Genomic DNA, 19,837 nt, shown 5'->3' with positions numbered 1-19,837 from the left:
GATGGGATTGATGCGATCCACATAGTCACCAAATTTTGAATTGTTTAGTGAAAGAACGTCATCTATATAGCGGAAAGTAGAGTTAAAGGATATTGCTAACTTCTTATCTTTCTTCCTAAGAAGTTCCTGCATGAAGTCAGCCTCATAATAATAAAGAAACAAGTCAGCAAGTAAAGGGGCATAGTTTGTTCCCATTGGGATGCTGACAGTCTGTTGAAAAACACGTCCTCCGAACGTAACAAATATGTTGTCAATCAAGAAATCAAGCATCTTGATAATATCGGTTTCAGAGAATTTTTTGTTTGAATCAGAATGATTCTTTACAAAGTAGGATTTATCCCTCCCTAAGACAAGATACTTGTATCTACGTTGGCCATTCTTTTTTATGAAGCAAAGTAATACCAACTCTTTTAATTTGTCTTTTAGTTTGGAATGTGGAATACTTGTGTAAAGAGTAGGAAAGTCAAATGTTTTGATACTGTTACAAGATGAAAGAGAGTTAGATTGTATGTACTCTAAAAGATCTTTGGAATGTGGAATACTTGTGTAAAGAGTAGAAAAGTCAAATGTTTTGATACTGTTACAAGATGAAAGAGAGTTAGATTGTATGTACTCTAAAAGATCTTTGGAATGTGGAATACTTGTGTAAAGAGTAGAAAAGTCAAATGTTTTGATACTGTTACAAGATGAAAGAGAGTTAGATTGTATGTACTCTAAAAGATCTTTGGAATGTGGAATACTTGTGTAAAGAGTAGAAAAGTCAAATGTTTTGATACTGTTACAAGATGAAAGAGAGTTAGATTGTATGTACTCTAAAAGATCTTTGGAATGTGGAATACTTGTGTAAAGAGTAGAAAAGTCAAATGTTTTGATACTGTTACAAGATGAAAGAGAGTTAGATTGTATGTACTCTAAAAGATCTTTGGAATGTGGAATACTTGTGTAAAGAGTAGAAAAGTCAAATGTTTTGATACTGTTACAAGATGAAAGAGAGTTAGATTGTATGTACTCTAAAAGATCTTTGGAATGTGGAATACTTGTGTAAAGAGTAGAAAAGTCAAATGTTTTGATACTGTTACAAGATGAAAGAGAGTTAGATTGTATGTACTCTAAAAGATCTTTGGAATGTGGAATACTTGTGTAAAGAGTAGAAAAGTCAAATGTTTTGATACTGTTACAAGATGAAAGAGAGTTAGATTGTATGTACTCTAAAAGATCTTTGGAATGTGGAATACTTGTGTAAAGAGTAGAAAAGTCAAATGTTTTGATACTGTTACAAGATGAAAGAGAGTTAGATTGTATGTACTCTAAAAGATCTTTGGAATGTGGAATACTTGTGTAAAGAGTAGAAAAGTCAAATGTTTTGATACTGTTACAAGATGAAAGAGAGTTAGATTGTATGTACTCTAAAAGATCTTTGGAATTTTTAAGTATCCACATCTAGAATAGGCAGTTTCACAATAACTTTAAAGCCCGTCGCTGATAAAAAAGATGTTAATAATTTAGAAAGGGGTTTCGTGGAGCACTTGGAAGACCCAGCAATATACCGTTGTTTGTAAGGACACTTATGTAGTTTAGGTATCCAATACAGTGATGGAAGATCCAGTTCTTCATCTTTGGTTGACATACCAAAGGAACAAAGAACAGACCTATGATTATCCAGGATTTCCTCTTTGGTAAGTGTCGTGAGGGTATATGTTGGGTTTCCTAGTGAATTGTCTATACCTAATCCGTTTATCAAGCAATTAATGTAATGACTTTTACAGACAAAAACGATGTTATTTGGGGCTTTGTCTGCGGGGACAACAACATATTTATCATGGAGGTCAGATAGATGTTTAGCAACATTTGGATCTTTGAAGATTGACGTAGCATGGGCATTGATGGACCCATTCAGTGTCTACGTCTCCCTTCTCGCGCTTAGCCCATTGCCTGGCATAATCCTCGACTGAATCCATCAAAATTTTAAAGTTGCATTTCCAATTGATGGATTTAGGCTCACGATATTTCGGACCTTTCGATAACACGTTTCGTAGAGAAGTGTTATTAACAATGTTAAGGTCACCGGTAATAACGTGGCCAGCAGGATTATATGTGAATTGGGAACTAGCACAAGTGCAATCAGGAGGTTTAGACTTGAAGTCGTCAATATCGAGATTCTGCAAAACGCGTTAGTTTCTAGGGACAACATCAAAAGACCAATGTGCATGTCAGATAAAGTAAAAATGGAATTCACATAGTTAAGTCTGTGGCTGCTGTTTTTTTTAAACTCATGATCAAGTTCATAACAAAATTACTAGATTACAAAAGGAATGCAACACTTACAGAATACAGAAGGGCAATCAATGAACAAAAGACAAATCATTGAAATAAAAACATTGATCCCGAAAAATCAAGACTACGTCTGAGGGAAACTGAACTTGCTTCTTGCAAGGCACTCGCCTTGAACACAATTTGATATTGAGACAAGCATTTGGTTTTTAAATTTCCTACATGAGGCATTTGCCTCAATGTAGTTACGGCCCTGTAATAAATTAAAGTGAGGTAAGGTTTCCTGAAACAATATACCTCAAGTTAAATGAAACCAATTTTCAGACATTTCAAGTGTATTTAAATAATATTTATACTTTTATTATTAAAAGAATTGGGAAGTGTTTCTCGATTTTTTTTGGGAAAAAAAGATGAACTTGTGAAGAATCTGGTGCCATCTCATACTTTCCATTAGACCTGCTGAGTTATTACTATTTTCAATACATTGCAAGTCAAGGGTAATTCATTTTCAAACTACCACAGAACAAACCATTTATTTTTGTGATTATCAAGGCTGAGTTATTTATTTTCAGAATCCTCCTGCCCCTTTGTGAACTTTACAAGCAGAAGCATTTAGTTCTAGTAGAGGAGTCATGAACTTATGCGGTGTAGATATATTTAAATTCAATTTCAGTGGCCAGTGATTGCACATATGATAGTTATAATCCCCCAAACAACGAAGTTCAGATTGCGGCCTATCTAGTAACGATAACGATTGCGGCCTACATAGTAATGATAAATCCCAGACCATTAAATAGTAATCTATATTTTTATTAATCATTTTATTTTTTGTTTTCAAGAAAGAAATAAACTCAAGCCAGTGTGTCCTTTTAGTTTTTACTATTAAATCTTTTTCACTCCTTTTAAATCTGTGCTTTTAAGATATCTTAACTAACAATATTTTATTCTTAATGTACATAAAAAAGGATGTGTAAATATCTTTATAATAGATTTTACATTACTTCGTGATTTTAGGACAACAATATTTTTGAAAGGATTGTATATATGTTCCAGACCATATGAGTATTTGGACCGTACGCGTACGGTCCAGTACGAGCTGACCATACATGTTATTTGATCATATGGGTTAAATTGAAACAAGCATTTATCACAATCTTTATTTTTAGTTTTACAAATTGTTATTGATAATTTATTACAATTAGATAGATAAAATGAACAAACGAACAATTGAAATTACATGTAAGTATTTGTTTAATTTTATATCTGAATCCTATTTTGGTGCTCTCGCCCAAGGTGAAACAATTCAAGTAACGTAATATTTTTTATATTTTTATGTATGCAGTTCATGCATGTTCCTTTGCATTTGCACTTTTTGGTAAAGTTGCTAAATATTCTAAAACAATAGACCACTTTCGAGTTCATCCGTCACAGGAAAAAACTCGTCAATTATACGCGCCTTTATCACCGTCATTTGTGCGTTTAGGGGCGTCGTCACTTCCCTTCCAATGTTGAGCGAGTGGTTGGAAAACTATAATTCTATATTGTACGAATTATTCGGCAAATTGAATTCTCAAAATTGACAATCAACACTGCTGTCATTAGGGAATTGTCAGTAAGTACCTACAGAGCAACCATTATTTCTAGTTTATCCTGCACAAAGACGATCACTAAGACGCTTGATGAACGTAAATAGTGCAGGGATACAGGCGACCCCCTCTATCTGGTAAATGACGTCATAAAGGCGTGCATAATTGACGAGTTTTTGCCGGTGACGGATGAACTCGAAAGTGGTCTATTGACCTCCCACATTATGTTTACTTCCGATATCTTTAATTTTAATTTCAGTGATCATAATTCAGTTAATGTATTACTGATCGACATGCTTAATACAAGATACTTACAGATTTAATTAGCGTGAATTTAAAAAAAAGTATAAATATAAAGTTTTTGTTTCAATTACAATTGAACTTTTTTAGATTAATTTGATAGTTAAGTTATGTTGATCTGCTATATGCATTTGTAACTAATAAACTTAACCAACTTTTAAATAAAAATATAAAAAATATATACGCATACAGTATGAGTATTTTGAAAAAGTACGCATACGGTCCAGACCGTACGCGTATGGTCCAAATACTCATACGGTCTGGAACATATATACTAAACTAGTCCGTTCCATGTTTTTAAGCAATAATAAATAAAAATAAGGGCTTTTTTTTACCGTGTGACACGGGTGCCCGTTGCGGAGGAATTTACCTAGAGTAGAAGAACACCTCTTCCATCCGAGGTTTATCACAGTCATCAAACTCATCTACACAAACACAAGGACGTATAACTAACATTTACGTCCTTGACAAACACCTGGAATGTCATAGTCATATTTTGGCGGAGAGGCCACTATACAAATTGGTAAAACAAATAGTTTTTAATTCCTTGTTCTTCCTATCACCATAAGAACAAATGTTATGCCTGCAACAGTTAAAATATATATGTGCTATCGCGAAAATCATTTTTTTTAAATAGTACGTTGTTGTCTTCTTTTTTCAAAAGGGTTATTCAAAACTACAACTGTATCATGTGACGCATGAAACTTCCGGTTTTGAAAAGCAGCCGATAACAACATCCTAAAGGCTAATATAAATTGACTGTACGAAAAGTTAGAAAAGTTTATTAAATTTATAGTTATGCAGCATGGATAGTTAAAGTAAACATTCACAATGACTGTTCGATAATATGGAATTCCAACAGACGCCTTTTGAAAATGATTACGATGTAGGGGATGAAATTGGAAGGTAAAGTCTGCATAGTATAGTAGTATACTGTATACAGTAGTTTGATATAAATAGAATAAGTCAGCAACGATAATCAATGAGTTTTCTAATATCTTAATTTTATGAAATTTATTGTTTATGTTGTAACATAAGATTTAGATCAGGATATTGTCAAATAATTAAAACAGTGAAAGTACGACAAATACTTTAAATGTTTTAATAAAATTTAATATTAAATTAAAACAAAAGTAGAAATACACACCTACATGTAACTGCTAAAATGAAACCAGACGAACTCTAGAAGAAAACCTCACCATAATCAAAACATACAAATTTGTGGGAATAGGTATTCCAAAGATTCATTTGTGGGAATAAGTTATATACATTCATTAGTCAAATAATTATGACGTCTTGAAAGGCTATTATAATTTTTTTCTTTGACGCCTTACATCAACGAAGTAAGGCGTCAAAGAAAAAAATTATAATAGCCTTTCAAGACGTCATAATTATTTGGACTAATACATTCATATGCATTTGTCAGTAGCAAACAAATGTAAATGACATTTTGATTTATTTCATCACTATCCACTCTAAAAGAGGGAATAACATAATTTATTTTAAGAAGTCGGTCAACTTGTATTCCACAGATTCAAATTTGCAGGAAATGATGTGCCTCTTGTTTACTTATAAGTTACTTTATAACTTACAATAAGATTACGGCTGAAAAATTCAGAAAAGAAACTAAAAATGGTAGAGGGTTTTTATTGACAACAAAGTTCTCACAAGTTGACCGACTTCTTAAAATAAACTATGTTATTTCCTCTTTTAGAGTCAGTGATATTGTTTGCCTCAAATTAACGGATATTAATGGCTTTTTCCCCTGGAGAAGAATCCCAATTTGAAAAAAAATGGCTTAAAATTATTCCCAAAAAGAAAACTTTTTCCCCAAACAGTGCAGTCTCAGTAGTAATTGTGCATGAATTCAAACTGAAAAACACTCATTTATACATTTTTCATGCATAAAATTGCTATATGTGCAGATTTTAGAGTCTAATTATGTATCATCACTGTCTTATTTCAAAGCAGGGTCTGACTCTTGAAAGGGGTCTGTAAATTGAAGTTTCAGCAAAGTCATGATTTATTCTAAATTTCCCAATTTGATGAAAATTACGCATATTTTCCCAATTAAAAAGGGTAGAGGTAGTTTTGAAAAAAGCCAACAATATCACTGAGAGTGGATAGTGATGAAATAAATCAAAATGTCATTTACATTTGTGTGCTACATGTACTGACAAATGCATATGAATGTATATAAGTTAACCTGTATTCAACATTGAATAACAACAGCTTCAGAAATCACAATTCAACATTTATAAAGGAGTAGGTCCTGTAAGGGCTGATTTTGGCCTCAAATTTCAGGTCCATCTGACGAAATATTTTGGACACTTTTTAAACACTTAAGGGCATACAATACAGTTACAGGGGAGATAATGACGTTGCTAACGTAAAATATTATTTTCGCTACGTCAAACTGTGACTTATCGTGAAAAGATGCATTTTTCGACTGATTTTTATCATTCAAACTAATTTGATTTGAAAACGAGTTCATGGACCCCTTTTTTTTGAAACAGCTATTTGTTTCATTTTGCAGGGAGATTATGTGACCCAAATTTTATAAAACTATGAATAGAGTTTTTTTTTAATTTTGATAAACATGCAGCAAAAAATGACGTATTTTCCTCAATTCATGAACATTTGATTAATATGAGTTATTTATGAATAAAAAAGCTTAATGTTTTAGGATACTTATAAAATACAGAAATTATCGATTATTTAACAAAAAACAATTTGTGTTTATCTTTTATAACAAATAAGTTAGGTCTTTATTTCGAAAAAGAAATTACGGCCACAAATCTGATTTTTGAGTAAATATACAAAATTTCGACCTCATTTTACTCAAAAAGTAGCACATGAAGGTATATTTTTAATTACATATTTGATTTAATCAGGTAAAAAATAGCCTATATGCAAATTTTCACGAACTTGTAAATACAGGATCAAAACTGTATCGTATGCCCTTAAGTGTCCATTTTAGTTGATTCAATTAGTTTAAGTAAATGATTCTAACTGATTTTGTCAATAAAAACGATCCGATTCAAGCTTAGATGAGAAAAATCTATCAAATATGCAAAAAAACATCACTTTCCAGATGGTTGTTGTCAAAAACAAAAGTGGCCGCATCCGTGTTCATCCTCAACCTTTAAATATGTTTTGTATTATCATCAAATACAACTTACATTTCAATATTAAGAATGAACACAAATGTGGCCACTTTCATTTAAGACGGAAATTGTCTAAAATTTAACTAAAAGGCTAAAATTTTGAAGATTTCAGTAATTAAGCTTGATTTAATGATGCTAGTACACGATATATATGCATTGTATTGTTAAAACAGCCCATATTTATGTACCAGAGGCATTCTACTTTCCAACAAATAACTCAAAGTTTACATTTGAACAATTTTGTAAAACTGCTATATTTTGGGGCCGATAAGAAGTCTTACCGAACCTACTCCTTTTTAATGTTGATTGTCAAAGACTCAGATAAAGACTTTAACCCTTTCCTCCATAATGACGCCTTTAGACGCCACCCCCTTTACTCCATAATGACGCCTTTTGACGCCTGTGTAGTACCTTAGTTAAAACGCTTTGACTCAAAAATGTCAGCATCAGACTTAAAAAAAAATGTATCCAATATGAAAATGAGATTCATGAGAATATCTGTCTTGAATATCATTGATGAAATATTTGTTTTCACAATGCATTAACACTTAAAACCGGATGATTTTTTTTTAACGAAAAAAATCCTATGTGAATCAAGTATGTTAAAAAAAAATCCACGGAGGAAAGGGTTAAAGAAATACAAAGAATTTTCTTTTAAAATTTTGAATACATCTTGTACATGTTTACTGTAATACACTACCTATTAAGTATTGCAGCCCAGTGTACATACAGGAGCCAGTTCTTTTACATTTTTTATATGTGTAACTCTAATTGAAATGCACTATTTTGAATGTGCATTGTATATATATTTCTGAATTGCCATTATGTACAAAATGTCAGGCAATTAAGTCGTAGCAAATAGGTTTTTAATAATGTGTCAATGCAATATTATATGAATATATCTTTATGATAGTGTATACAAAAAGATTGACAACTGATATGGAAAATTAATAAATAAACATTGTAATTTAACAATATCCTATATCTTTAATGTATCATTATATTTGTTGTCTTTTTAATCCTGAGTGACCCTTGACTAACAATAACATATATTGGAAGGTTAGAAGTTCTGGTTTGACACACAGTAGATGTCATCTGTGGTTTAAATGTTAATGATACAATTGACAAATCTTCTTAAGCAAAATTAAATAATCAGCAAAAATAACTTTTGCTCAATTAAAGTGTTTTGTATGTAAACTGTCTATTGAGATGCAACATTTGTATTTCTTTTAAATTGTGTTATTTTAAATGATTACCTTAGCACTGGAATAACCTTGGTTTAAAGTCAGTCATTTAAAAATCTTTTACATGAAAGTTAAAAAAATATGGGTAATGTAATATTGTATGAAAATGAAATAAGCAGGAAATCATTTCAAATTGTAATAGTGTTCTTGTAAGTTGTATACATTTTAAACAAATGAATATAGCCTTTTGCTTACTGTCAACTCTTAAAATTAGATTAAAATTCATGCAGGGGTTTTCTGGCAAAACTTAAAGTAAATTACAAATGCTGCCTTTGAAAACAATGAATTTTAGGTCCATAAGGCCTGACCATGGTGAATGATACCAATTTAATTTGTGAACTAAAATGATGTATTGACATTGGTTAATTTTCACTTATGGTCCTTAAATTTCAACTGCTATCTATAGTGAAATTCCAAATTATATTCATTACTTTATAATCTGAATGTATCAATGAGGAAAAAAAAATACATGCAATAAAAAAATAAAAAGAGTGTTGAAGAACAGTTTAAAGACCAATCCACATAACAATTTTGGTCTCAAAGACTTCGTTGTGCTGTGTCTTGTGTTGGCGATGTCAGCAATTGTGATTTACTGATTAGGTTACTAAAGTTAACCAAATCTTTTTTCTCTGTGTTACAGTTTATTTCATATTTAGTTATAAAAAATACAATTTTCACTTTTTTATTGGCCGTCCAGACATTACCATGAACAAATACAATAAACAACATATACAATGTATGTCATAATAAACAATTTTAAAGATCTAGAAAAAGCTAGAATTACCAGTTTTACATTTTATTTTCAGTAAAAAATAAAAACTTGTAAAGTGAAACAAGAAAAATTTAAAAATAGTTTCAGCAACATTAAATTAGAACTGAATCTTTGAGATTATTCTTTCAATCCAATTTTCTTTAATTGTAAGATTGGAGACCAATATTAACAATAAAGTATACAATGTATGAGGTATAAAAAAAAAAGGGAAAATTCTAAAACTTCTTTTCAAACTTTTTCATTTGCATAGACTATAGTGTATAAATAAAATCATCTACATTTGTATATTAAAGTATATAGGTATTTTTTAGGGGCAAGTAACTGTGCTTTGTAGAATTTTAGAAGTATAAAACAAAATACTAATGTGAGCATACCATACATTTTTATACGACCGCAAAAATTGAAAAATTTTCGTCGTATATTGCTATCACGTTGGCGTCGTCGTCCGAATACTTTTAGTTTTCGCACTCTAACTTTAGTAAAAGTGAATAGAAATCTATTAAATTCTAACACAAGGTTTATGACCACAAAAGGAAGGTGGGGATTGATTAAAGGAGTTTTGATCCCAACATTTTAGGAATTAGGGGCCAAAAAGGGCCCAAATAAGCATTTTCTTGGTTTTTGCACAATAACTTTAGTTTAAGTAAATAGAAATCTATGAAATTTTGACACAAGGTTTATGACCACAAAAGGAAGGTTGGGTTTGATTTTGAGAGTTTTGGTTCCAACAGTTTAGGAATTAGGGGCCAAAAAAGGGCCCAAATAAGCATTATTCTTGGTTTTCGCACCATAACTTTAGTATAAGTAAATATAAATCTATGAAATTTAAACACAAGGTTTATGACCATAAAAGAAAGAATGGTATAGATTTTGGGAGGTTTGGTCCCAACAGTTTAGGAATAAGGGGCCCAAAGGGTCCTAAATTAAACTTTATTTGATTTCATCAAAAATTGTATAATTGGGGTTATTTGATATGCTGAATCTAACTGTGTATGTAGATTCTTAACTGTTGGTCCTGTTTTCCAATTGGTCTACATTAAGGTCCAAAGGGTCCAAAATTAAACTTAGCTTGATTTTGACAAAAAATGAATCGGTTGGGTTCTTTGATATGCTGAATCTAAAAATGTACTTAGATTCTTGATTATTGGCCCAGTTTTCAAGTTGGTCCAAATCGGGGTCCAAAATTAAACTTTGTTTGATTTCATCAAAAATTGAATTCTTAGGGGTTCTTTGATATGCCAAATCTAACTGTGTATGTAGATTCTTCATTTTTGGTCCTGTTTTCAAATTGGTCTACATTAAAGTCCAAAGGGTCCAAAATTAAACTTAGTTTGATTTTAACAAAAATTGAATTCTTGGGGTTCTTTGATATGCTTAATCCAAACATGTACTTAGATTTTTGATTATGGGCCCAGTTTTCAAGTTTGTCCAAATCAGGATTCAAAATTATTATATTAAATATTGTGCAATAGCAAGAAATTTTCAATTGCACAATACTCAGCAATAACAAGAAATCTTCAATTGCCCAGTATTGTGCAATAGCAAGAAATTTTCAATTGTACAGTATTGTGCAATAGCAAGAAATCTTCAATTGCACAGTATTGTGCAATAGCAAGTATTTTCAATTGCACAGTATTGCACAATAGCAAGAAATATCTAATTGCACAATATTGTGCAATAGCAAGACATTTCAATTGGAGTCATCTTTCTTTGTCCAGAATAGTAGTTGAATCAACTTAAATCATTGTTTTATACAATATACATTGTATATTCACATTTACTACCAAATGATAAATTAAAAAAATCTTTACCATTCAGTGATAACGCACTTTTTTTACATTTTTTAAAATATTTTATTATGTATTTAAATGAGTAATTCTTGTTGCAACTCCCTTAGAAATTTGAATTGAGATCGGTTTTGAAATAAAGGAAAGGGGGATGTGAAAACAAAATTGGGGGGGGGGGGGGGGGGGGGGGGGGGGGGTGCAATTTTTCTCATTTGAAATTTCATAAAAAATTATTCAAACATTTTTTTGAGAGGATTAATATTCAACAGCATAGTGAATTGCTCAAAATTTTTAAGTTAATTAGACCACATTCATTCTGTGTCAGAAACCTATGCTGTGTCAACTATTTAATCACAATCCAAATTTAGAGATGAATCCAGCTTGAATGTTGTGTCCATACTTGACCCAACCGTTCAGGGTTCAACCTCTGTGGTCGTATAAAGCTGCACCCTGCTGAGCATCTGGTTGTATATATATAGACTGTAAAACAAAAGACAATCGTTTCCTGTAGGTAAAGAAATAAATTTGTAAATAATAAAATACTTAATGTTCATATCATATAGCCATTATATACCAAAAAGGTGTTTTTCATTTCCCCAATAAACTATTTTAGCTTGTATTTTATTCTGATTTTTGGTTCTGTGTACATTAGTACAAGCTGATGGTGTTTATGATAAAGAAATAGCCTTAGGATTTTATCTTGTACATCATGTTGTAAGGGTTACAGGTCCTGAAAGATTAAATTCTCATCAAATGTTTTATTTTTGTACAAGATATTTAGTACTGTCAACTTTCTGAAGTGTAAATATTTCAATGTTTTTAGGATGCACAACTTGACAAATTTTAAAATGTCAAAAAAAAAGGTAAGACAGAATAGAGTGAAAAATAAAAAGGCAGGACAGAGATTACAAATAAATAAATAAAATTGGTCATTCTAGTCCCCCCCACACACACACCTCACACACACTCCATAAAACCCATAGAAATCAAATGATAGCTCCCTATATATATATAGCTAAGTCCAAATCATTAAACCTAAAAGACCAAAGGGCTAGATTGTTGTAGAATTTTCTAACCAAAAAAGTAGCGATTTAAATTATGTCATGAGTTATTTTCTTTTATGTTTAAAAGTTAAAGTTAATTTAAAATTAATAAGATTAACATTTATACAAAATGAACATAATCTTCAAACCACATTCTTAGAAACTTTGTGGTATAACAACAATACTTTATTTTAAGAGGGTTACACAGTTAGTTGTATAACGTATCTTTCCTGAGGACCTCATAATAGAAAAGCATACACAAATTTTTGTTGAAAAACAAAAACGCAAACATGTTTAACCCATCCACAATCTGTATGTATCTGTATGTATCTATGTGCCTGTCCAAAGTCAGGAGCCTGTAATTCAGTGGTTGTCGTTTGTTGATGTGTTACATATTTTTTTTTTTTCGTCTAATTTTTGTACATAGATTAGGTAATTAGTTTTCTTGTTTAAATTATTTTACATACATGTATGTCATATGGGCTTTGCTTATTGTTGAAGACTGTATGGTGACCTAAAGTTGTTAATTTCTGTGTTATTTAGTCTCTTGTGGAGAGTTGTCTCATTGGCAATCATACCACATCTTCTTTTTTATACATGTTCATGTTCTTCATTAGTATAAAAGATAAATGTATCTCTATATGATATGACAGCTGTGGATAGTAAACGGGGAATTGATATTAAATAGTAAATTTATACAAGTTACTTGTAGTATATTTATGTTCATTATGACATACTATACTGTAAAACATGAAAATAATTTAAATTAAAAAAATAACTGATTTTGGAAAAAAAGGGGGGGACAAAAACAAATTGGCCTGTCCCAAAGTACCTATGTGCATGATTGCCTCAATGTATTGTAAATGGTTGCATGTCCTTGTCAGGGGCGGATCCAGGATTTTCAGTTAGGGGGGGCGCAAAATTTTTGAAGGTAAAATTATTGAAATATTCTTCTTAAGGGGTGAAATGTAGATAGCTCGAACTATTGTGTGTTAAAATAAGCGAGGAATTCAAGTTTAAAGCTGAAACAGCCTTAATCCACACCTGACAACAATCTACAGATAGACGGGCGGACAGACGGACGCAAAGTGAGACAAGACAGATCACAATTGCTCACCTAACCAATATATTTTTCAAACGAAAAGTTCTACTAGTACTTTTACCAGCGATTTTTAATTGTCCTTTCATACTATCTGTTTTTTACTTTTTTGATTTTCGGAGGTCGTGCCAGACTTCACTGTGTTCGCCACAAACAACTAAAATCAGAATGAGATGCATTTACGCAGATATTTTTATTTACTTGGGATTCCAAGCATACGGTAATACGGTACAGAATTCGACTAAATATTTAGGTTGCAAGGGAGAAATAAATATAGACCAGAGATACAAATTAATAAACTAACCTTTCGCTGAAAACAGTATTTCTATCTTTCATTACGGATATTATAAAAGAATCTCACCTGCCGACTGTTTTCTGGACCGTGTCATGATGAAATTGTGAATGTGATTTAGGGATGTTTTGGAACTTCGATTATCAAACAAATTGATTATAAAAACCGCAAACACAATGTTATAGCTGTTTTTACTTTAACAGCTAAAAACCTATTATATCTGTCATCAAACGCAGCTCCGCGATTGACACATTCCTTTCAAATTATTGATAGAACTTTGATAAAGCGTAGGTCAGTTGATTAGTAATCACGTTGATTCTGTGAAACTGACTGTTTTATATATACTTTGAATGTTAAAAAAGATTGAATGGTCTCTTCTGATACTTAAATATGTTGAAGTCAACCCATGATTTGCAATTTTTAGGGGGGGGCGCACGCCCGCCACGCCCCCGCCTAAATCCGCCCCTGCTTGTTCTGTTCTTTTTGAAAACAATATTAAATATGTTTGACTTTTCAATCACAATCAGGCCTTGCGGTCATAAAACTTTCGAGTAAGTTTTTCATACTCGTACTCGAAAATCAACCAATCAAAACATTGGATTTAATGTTTTGAGCATGATTTTTGTGCTCCAACCCCCGGGCTAGAAAAAAATATCTTTTTGAGCTTATTTTTAACTCAGGTTTGTAGGTGATAAAACAATAGCAGGTAAAGTTATACATTGAACATATAGATGACAGGGAAATTATATAGTATTTCTGAGATTGGATTGCTGGTTGCAATGATCAAACAAATAAGAAGAGTATTAAATCTATGGACTGTGAAATTAGAAACCTAAATTTTATATGTTTAATGAATATTTTAGCTGTGCAATGACTGAACATTGCATAATAGTAAGAATTGTTTTTGGATGTCTTGTATCATGTTTCTTTTGAATTGCTTCTGTGATTTGGAAGATTTACTTGATTTAGTGTCAATTTAAGTCTCAGCTTACAAACTTAAAGAGAGATATTCTGTCAATTCTGACCAACATTTCATACTTCAATGGTGCATTTAGGGAAATCTAGAAGTCATTTCACACTTCATTGACCTTGGAAGTTGAGATTGATGCCTGCCTACAGTTCTTAGTGTGCTTCTTGACTAAGTATTGTGACTTCTTCAGCTGTATGTAGGAGAATCTTGGGTTCTTAAATTTTCACAAAAAACTTTTTGGACAAAAATTGAAATGTTCATGATTTAAGAGTATTTTTATGCCACCGTCATTGCAGAGGGGAAATGGAAGTTTTACCATTGTCTGTCTGCACATCAGTACGTACCTCCTTAAATTAGTTTCTGTTCAAACAAAAGTTTGCCTCTGAATATGCAATACATATACGTCTTATTTGCACAAAGCACAGATCAAGTAGGAATTTTGGTAGAATTTCTTCAATCTTTATTGAGGGGCGAAAAGGGGCATCATCTTTGTCCTACGGACTCATTTCTAATTTATTTCTTTAAACAGAAGTTTTGACTTAAATCTGAGAATTATAGTGAGTTTAATAGTAAGTTAGAGCCAAACTGATGGTTTCTATATATATAGTATTATGTCTCTTCTGTAGAATAAAATTGAGAATGAAAATGGGGAATACAAACACTTGCAAGTTCATTTATTCCATTGTTTGTCATAAATGGGAATGAAGATATACATGTATATATATAGATGTACATGCCCATGATATTATCCCTGTTTTTCTCTCTCTCAAATATATGGGAATTAGGAATGAAGATACATATACATGTCTATGATATTGATTCAAGGTATATGTAGACTTTAAATACCTGCAATGCATAATTCAACCTTGTTGCACAGTCTGTGTTCTAACAATAAACTTAATTATTGCAGCATTTTAAACATTTAAATGGGTTTTTCAATGTCACTTTACAGAAATTAATTTCACTATACAGAAAAGTTATGACAGGTTAATAATGATGTTGAGATGAGAGCATACAGTTAAACTTGTTTTAACAAAACCCTACAAGTGCATTCACAATTTTACTTAAAACTTTTTAAATTTAACAATATCTGTTTTTTCAAGGTTCTCAATTTTATAATAATGCTTCAAATTTTCACTGGACACTATAAACATTGTGTGCTGCCAGGGATCTCATAAATGTTGACTGTGGTAGTGTCACCTCATTAAAGTATAATCCTCCTCTAAGTTATTCATCAAAGTTATCATGGTTATAGGGTAAATTGAAATTAATTGCTGTGGCAATATTGCAAGCTTATTGAAAAGGATTGACATGTACAGGTGTCACTGAATTAGATTTACAAGTACCAGCTTTTAAAATTGTTATCTTGCAATTGAAGCAAAATACCATTCAATTTCTCATAAAATGCACTAATACCTGGATTAATTCCAGAGATAGCAAGATCTAAATGGGTTTCAATTTAATATGAAATCAAATTTATTGCTTGTCAACATGGACAAATTATTACATGTTCATGTAACCTATAACAAACAACATGTTCCATGTAAGTGCATGTTGTCCTTAAGGTAGAACAATGTATTGATTGCATACATGCATATTGCCAGATTAGTATACTAACCAAGTTACCATTAATTCCCAGGCCAGTCTTGAAAAGGGTAAAGGGATAGAGTTTCATTCAAAATATCAATAGTTGTACTCAGAAAGTGAACCCTGTATTTCGCAAAATTCTGAATATTATCATTTATTAAAGGATGCATTTATATTAACAATCTTCTAGACTCTATAAATTAAAAGTTGTCTATGATATACAGTTTTTTGCCCAATTTTAGTTCTTATTAATTAATAATTCAACTCTTTTGAGATTTAAAAAATGAAATGAGAAAGACTCTTGATATTTTTTTTTTTAATTCTGGATAAGTTATCAAAGAGGTGGAATGAAGCTGAGATGATGCGAAGCTGAGATGATATTAAAAGCACTTGCTACCATAATATGAATACACAAGACAAATTAACCAGCTTAAAGGTTAACTAGCTATTATTTATTATACCCCATGCAACAAGTTGCGGAGGGTATAATGTTTTTGACCTGTCCATCCGTCCGTCAGTCCTGTTTCTTGTCATCGCAACTCTTCTCAAACCACACAACAGAATTTCACGAAACCTTTTCAGATAGTAAGGACATACTATGTAGTTGTGCAAATCGACGGGAAATTGCAATTCAATTTTTTTTCTAGGAGTTACACCCCTTTGAACTTATTTACTATAACGTACTACTGCAACAGTTTGTCATCGCAACTCCTCTCAAACCACACAACAGAATTTCACGAAACCTTTTCAGATAATAAGGACATACTATGTAGTTGTGCATATCGACGGGAAATTTTGTTTCAATTTTTTTTCTAGTAGTTACACCCCTTTGAACTTATTTGCTTCAATGTACTACTGCAACAGTTTGTCATCACAACTCCTCTCAAACCACACAACAGAATTTTACGAAACCTTTTCAGATAATATGGACATACTATGTAGTTGTGCATATCGACGGGAAATTGCGATTCAATTTTTTTTCTAGGAGTTACCCCCCTTTGAACTTATTTACTATAATGAACTACTGCAACAGTTTGTCATCGCAACTCCTCTCAAACCACACAACAGAATTTCACGAAACCTTTTCAGATAATAAGGACATACTATGTAGTTGTGCATATCGACTGGAAATTGCGATTCAATTTTTTTTTCTAGGAGTTACGCCCCTTTGAACTTATTTACTTTAATGTACTACTGCAACAGTTTGTCATCGCAACTCCTCTCAAACCACACAACAGAATTTCATGAAATTTTGTAGATAATAAGGACATACTATTTAGATGTGCATATTGGCAGGAAATTAATTTTTCTTATACAATTTTTTTTTCTTTCACTTATTTAATTTCTCCAATGACAATGTGGGGACGTGGGGTATGTGAGCGTGCTCACTAAGGTTCTTTAATTTTTCTTATTATACCAGACATTTCATGATAGGTATATACATGTATATGCCACTTTTACGTACTGACATGTTGACATGTGACTAATTGGTAATAAACGAAGGCGAGTTATTCCCCCCTAATTAGTGATGACAAATTAAAGTAATGTGTATCTGTATGTGTCTGCAAACACCTATCTCCTCTTTAGGAGGATATAGAAAGAAAGTTCTATTGGATCATTGTGTTAATTAATTATAATGAACCTTGTTGTTTATTTTTGCTCTGACCTTTTGAACCATGCTTATAAGTTTACAGCGGTCAAATATAATTCATCTAATTAGTTTTGGAATGTGTGTAATTTGTAGTTGAGTCAAATCTGAGACTACTATAACAGTAGTCTCAGGTCAAATGCAGTAACTTGCCCTCTGCAAGCAACCATCTTGAAGAAGAAACAATTACAATTTGAATTAATTTCGAATTGAATGTGAATAAATTGTATGGAAGCAGGACAAATCGCCCAACTGGCAAAATGCCCCATACCAAATCGCCCCACTTTTTCACCAACTCGCCCCACTTTTAAAAAAATCGCCTCACTTGTGAAAAGGGTTAAATCCCGTTAATGTTTCCCCTGTCAACTCAACCCACTTATTGAAAAAAGGTAAAATCTACTATTGTATAATTTTCAGGTCTACCAACTAGCCCCACTTAAGTGAAAATTAATCTACACTGTCACAGAATACCCCAAAAAAAACGAAATTTACCATTATTTTTGAAATTAAATGATGTTTAACATTCTTAGAATATAACTGCAAATACATTTTCGTATCATTATTGGAGAATAACTTTATACTTGTAAGCTTAGTTATTTGTAAAGCAATTGAAAATAAACCTGTTAATTGAATTATATAATCATACAATTGAAGGATTTCAATTAACAGCAATTTGATTTATAGCACTTCACTAAGGTTTTCATGGGTATTTTATTGAAGTGGGACAGGGACATAGATATACAATGGGATTGCATCTTTTTTCATAAGTGGGTCAAGTTGGCACTAATAAAATCATCTTGGTTTATCTATTTTTCAAGAGTGGGGCGAGTTTGCAGACCTTAGTTATGTCAGGGTGATTTTAACCGTTTTCATAAGTGGGGCATGTTATCCAACCTATTTGCAATGTGATTTTAGCCTTTTTCATAAGTGGGGCGAGTTGGTAAACAAGAGTAAGGCAATTATTTAGAAGGTGGGACGAGTTTGTGAAAAATGGGGCGATTAGGTGTGGAGCGATTTGCCAGTGGGGCGATTTGTCATGGATTCAAATTGTATCATGATGAAATAGACATACTTTTTTATGTCCCCGCGGCAGCAGAGGGGATAAAGTTTTTCCACTTGTCTGTCTGGATGTCGTAACATTAGGTTTGTATCAACTATATTTTATAAAACTCATTGTAAATTCAGAAATTATTTTATATTATTGCGATGGTTGAAGAATGGACAAAAATGCAAGTTTAATTATTAAGATTTCAGGAAAATATATATATGCAAACAGATATACATGTACCAGATAACAGAATGTGAGTTCTTGTTATTTGTTGCATAATTCGCAATAATAAAAACCTCGCTGAAGTTTTTAATTCACAAAATATATATATAGATCAAGCTTGAACTTGGACGGCATCACTTTCAAAGTTCTAAAGTTATGTGCCTTCATTCATTTACAAGCACAGGCATCTGTATTCTATGGACACATTCTTCATTTATTTTGTCTGTCATTTTGCAATAGTTAGCTTCAGGATTTGTCTTCTGTGTGGTCTTTCTTTTCATTTTGACATAACACAATCACGATATGTTGTTAAAAGTAGAGTCAAAGATTGCTCTGATGTCAGCAACCTGTTATGGGGACTGACTGAGATCTCAATAAGACTTGTTCCCCAAACTAGCACTAGGACTAGTCCACACACAGGATTTTGGATGAAATCTTGGACTAGCCATGCATTGCTTGAAGTTTTGGGTATTTTAATAATTATACTTTATATGACTGTAATATATAAAGTATAAGTATTTAATTTCTTTAGAATCTACGCTAATGATGGTACATATCATAAATAACTTTAAACTGAATCAATATATATGTACAGTAATCCTATATGATCTTATGAAATTATGTAATGAAAAATCTTCCTGACATATAAACCTCTGAGATGACATGTGGTATAGCATTTAAAAATAAATTTTGAATGAATGGAGAACCTAAAAACATCTGCCTCTTATCTTTCCATCTCATCTTAACTTTCTGATTCAGGTTTTTAACATCCCAGATAGATAAACAAAACTTTTACAGATC

The 19,837-nt window shown here is 31.8% G+C and overlaps 1 protein-coding gene across 2 annotated transcripts in view; it reads left to right on the top strand.

The window, feature by feature from the left end:
* Positions 1-4,860: 4,860 nt before the first annotated feature.
* The window catches only part of LOC134715480 (death-associated protein kinase 1-like), a 107,110-nt gene continuing 92,133 nt past the window's right edge, over positions 4,861-19,837 (top strand). For both annotated transcript variants that reach the window (XM_063577681.1, XM_063577680.1), the window contains exon 1: positions 4,861-5,063. In XM_063577681.1, the coding sequence (XP_063433751.1) occupies positions 5,005-5,063 (59 nt within the window). In that variant the 5' untranslated portion in view covers positions 4,861-5,004. The remainder of the gene's footprint in view (positions 5,064-19,837) is intronic.

Source organism: Mytilus trossulus, chromosome 4 (assembly GCF_036588685.1).
Source record: "Mytilus trossulus isolate FHL-02 chromosome 4, PNRI_Mtr1.1.1.hap1, whole genome shotgun sequence".
Lineage (NCBI taxonomy): Eukaryota > Metazoa > Mollusca > Bivalvia > Mytilida > Mytilidae > Mytilus > Mytilus trossulus.
Note: the sequence above shows the minus strand (reverse complement) of the source record. Positions and strands in the feature narration are given on the sequence as shown.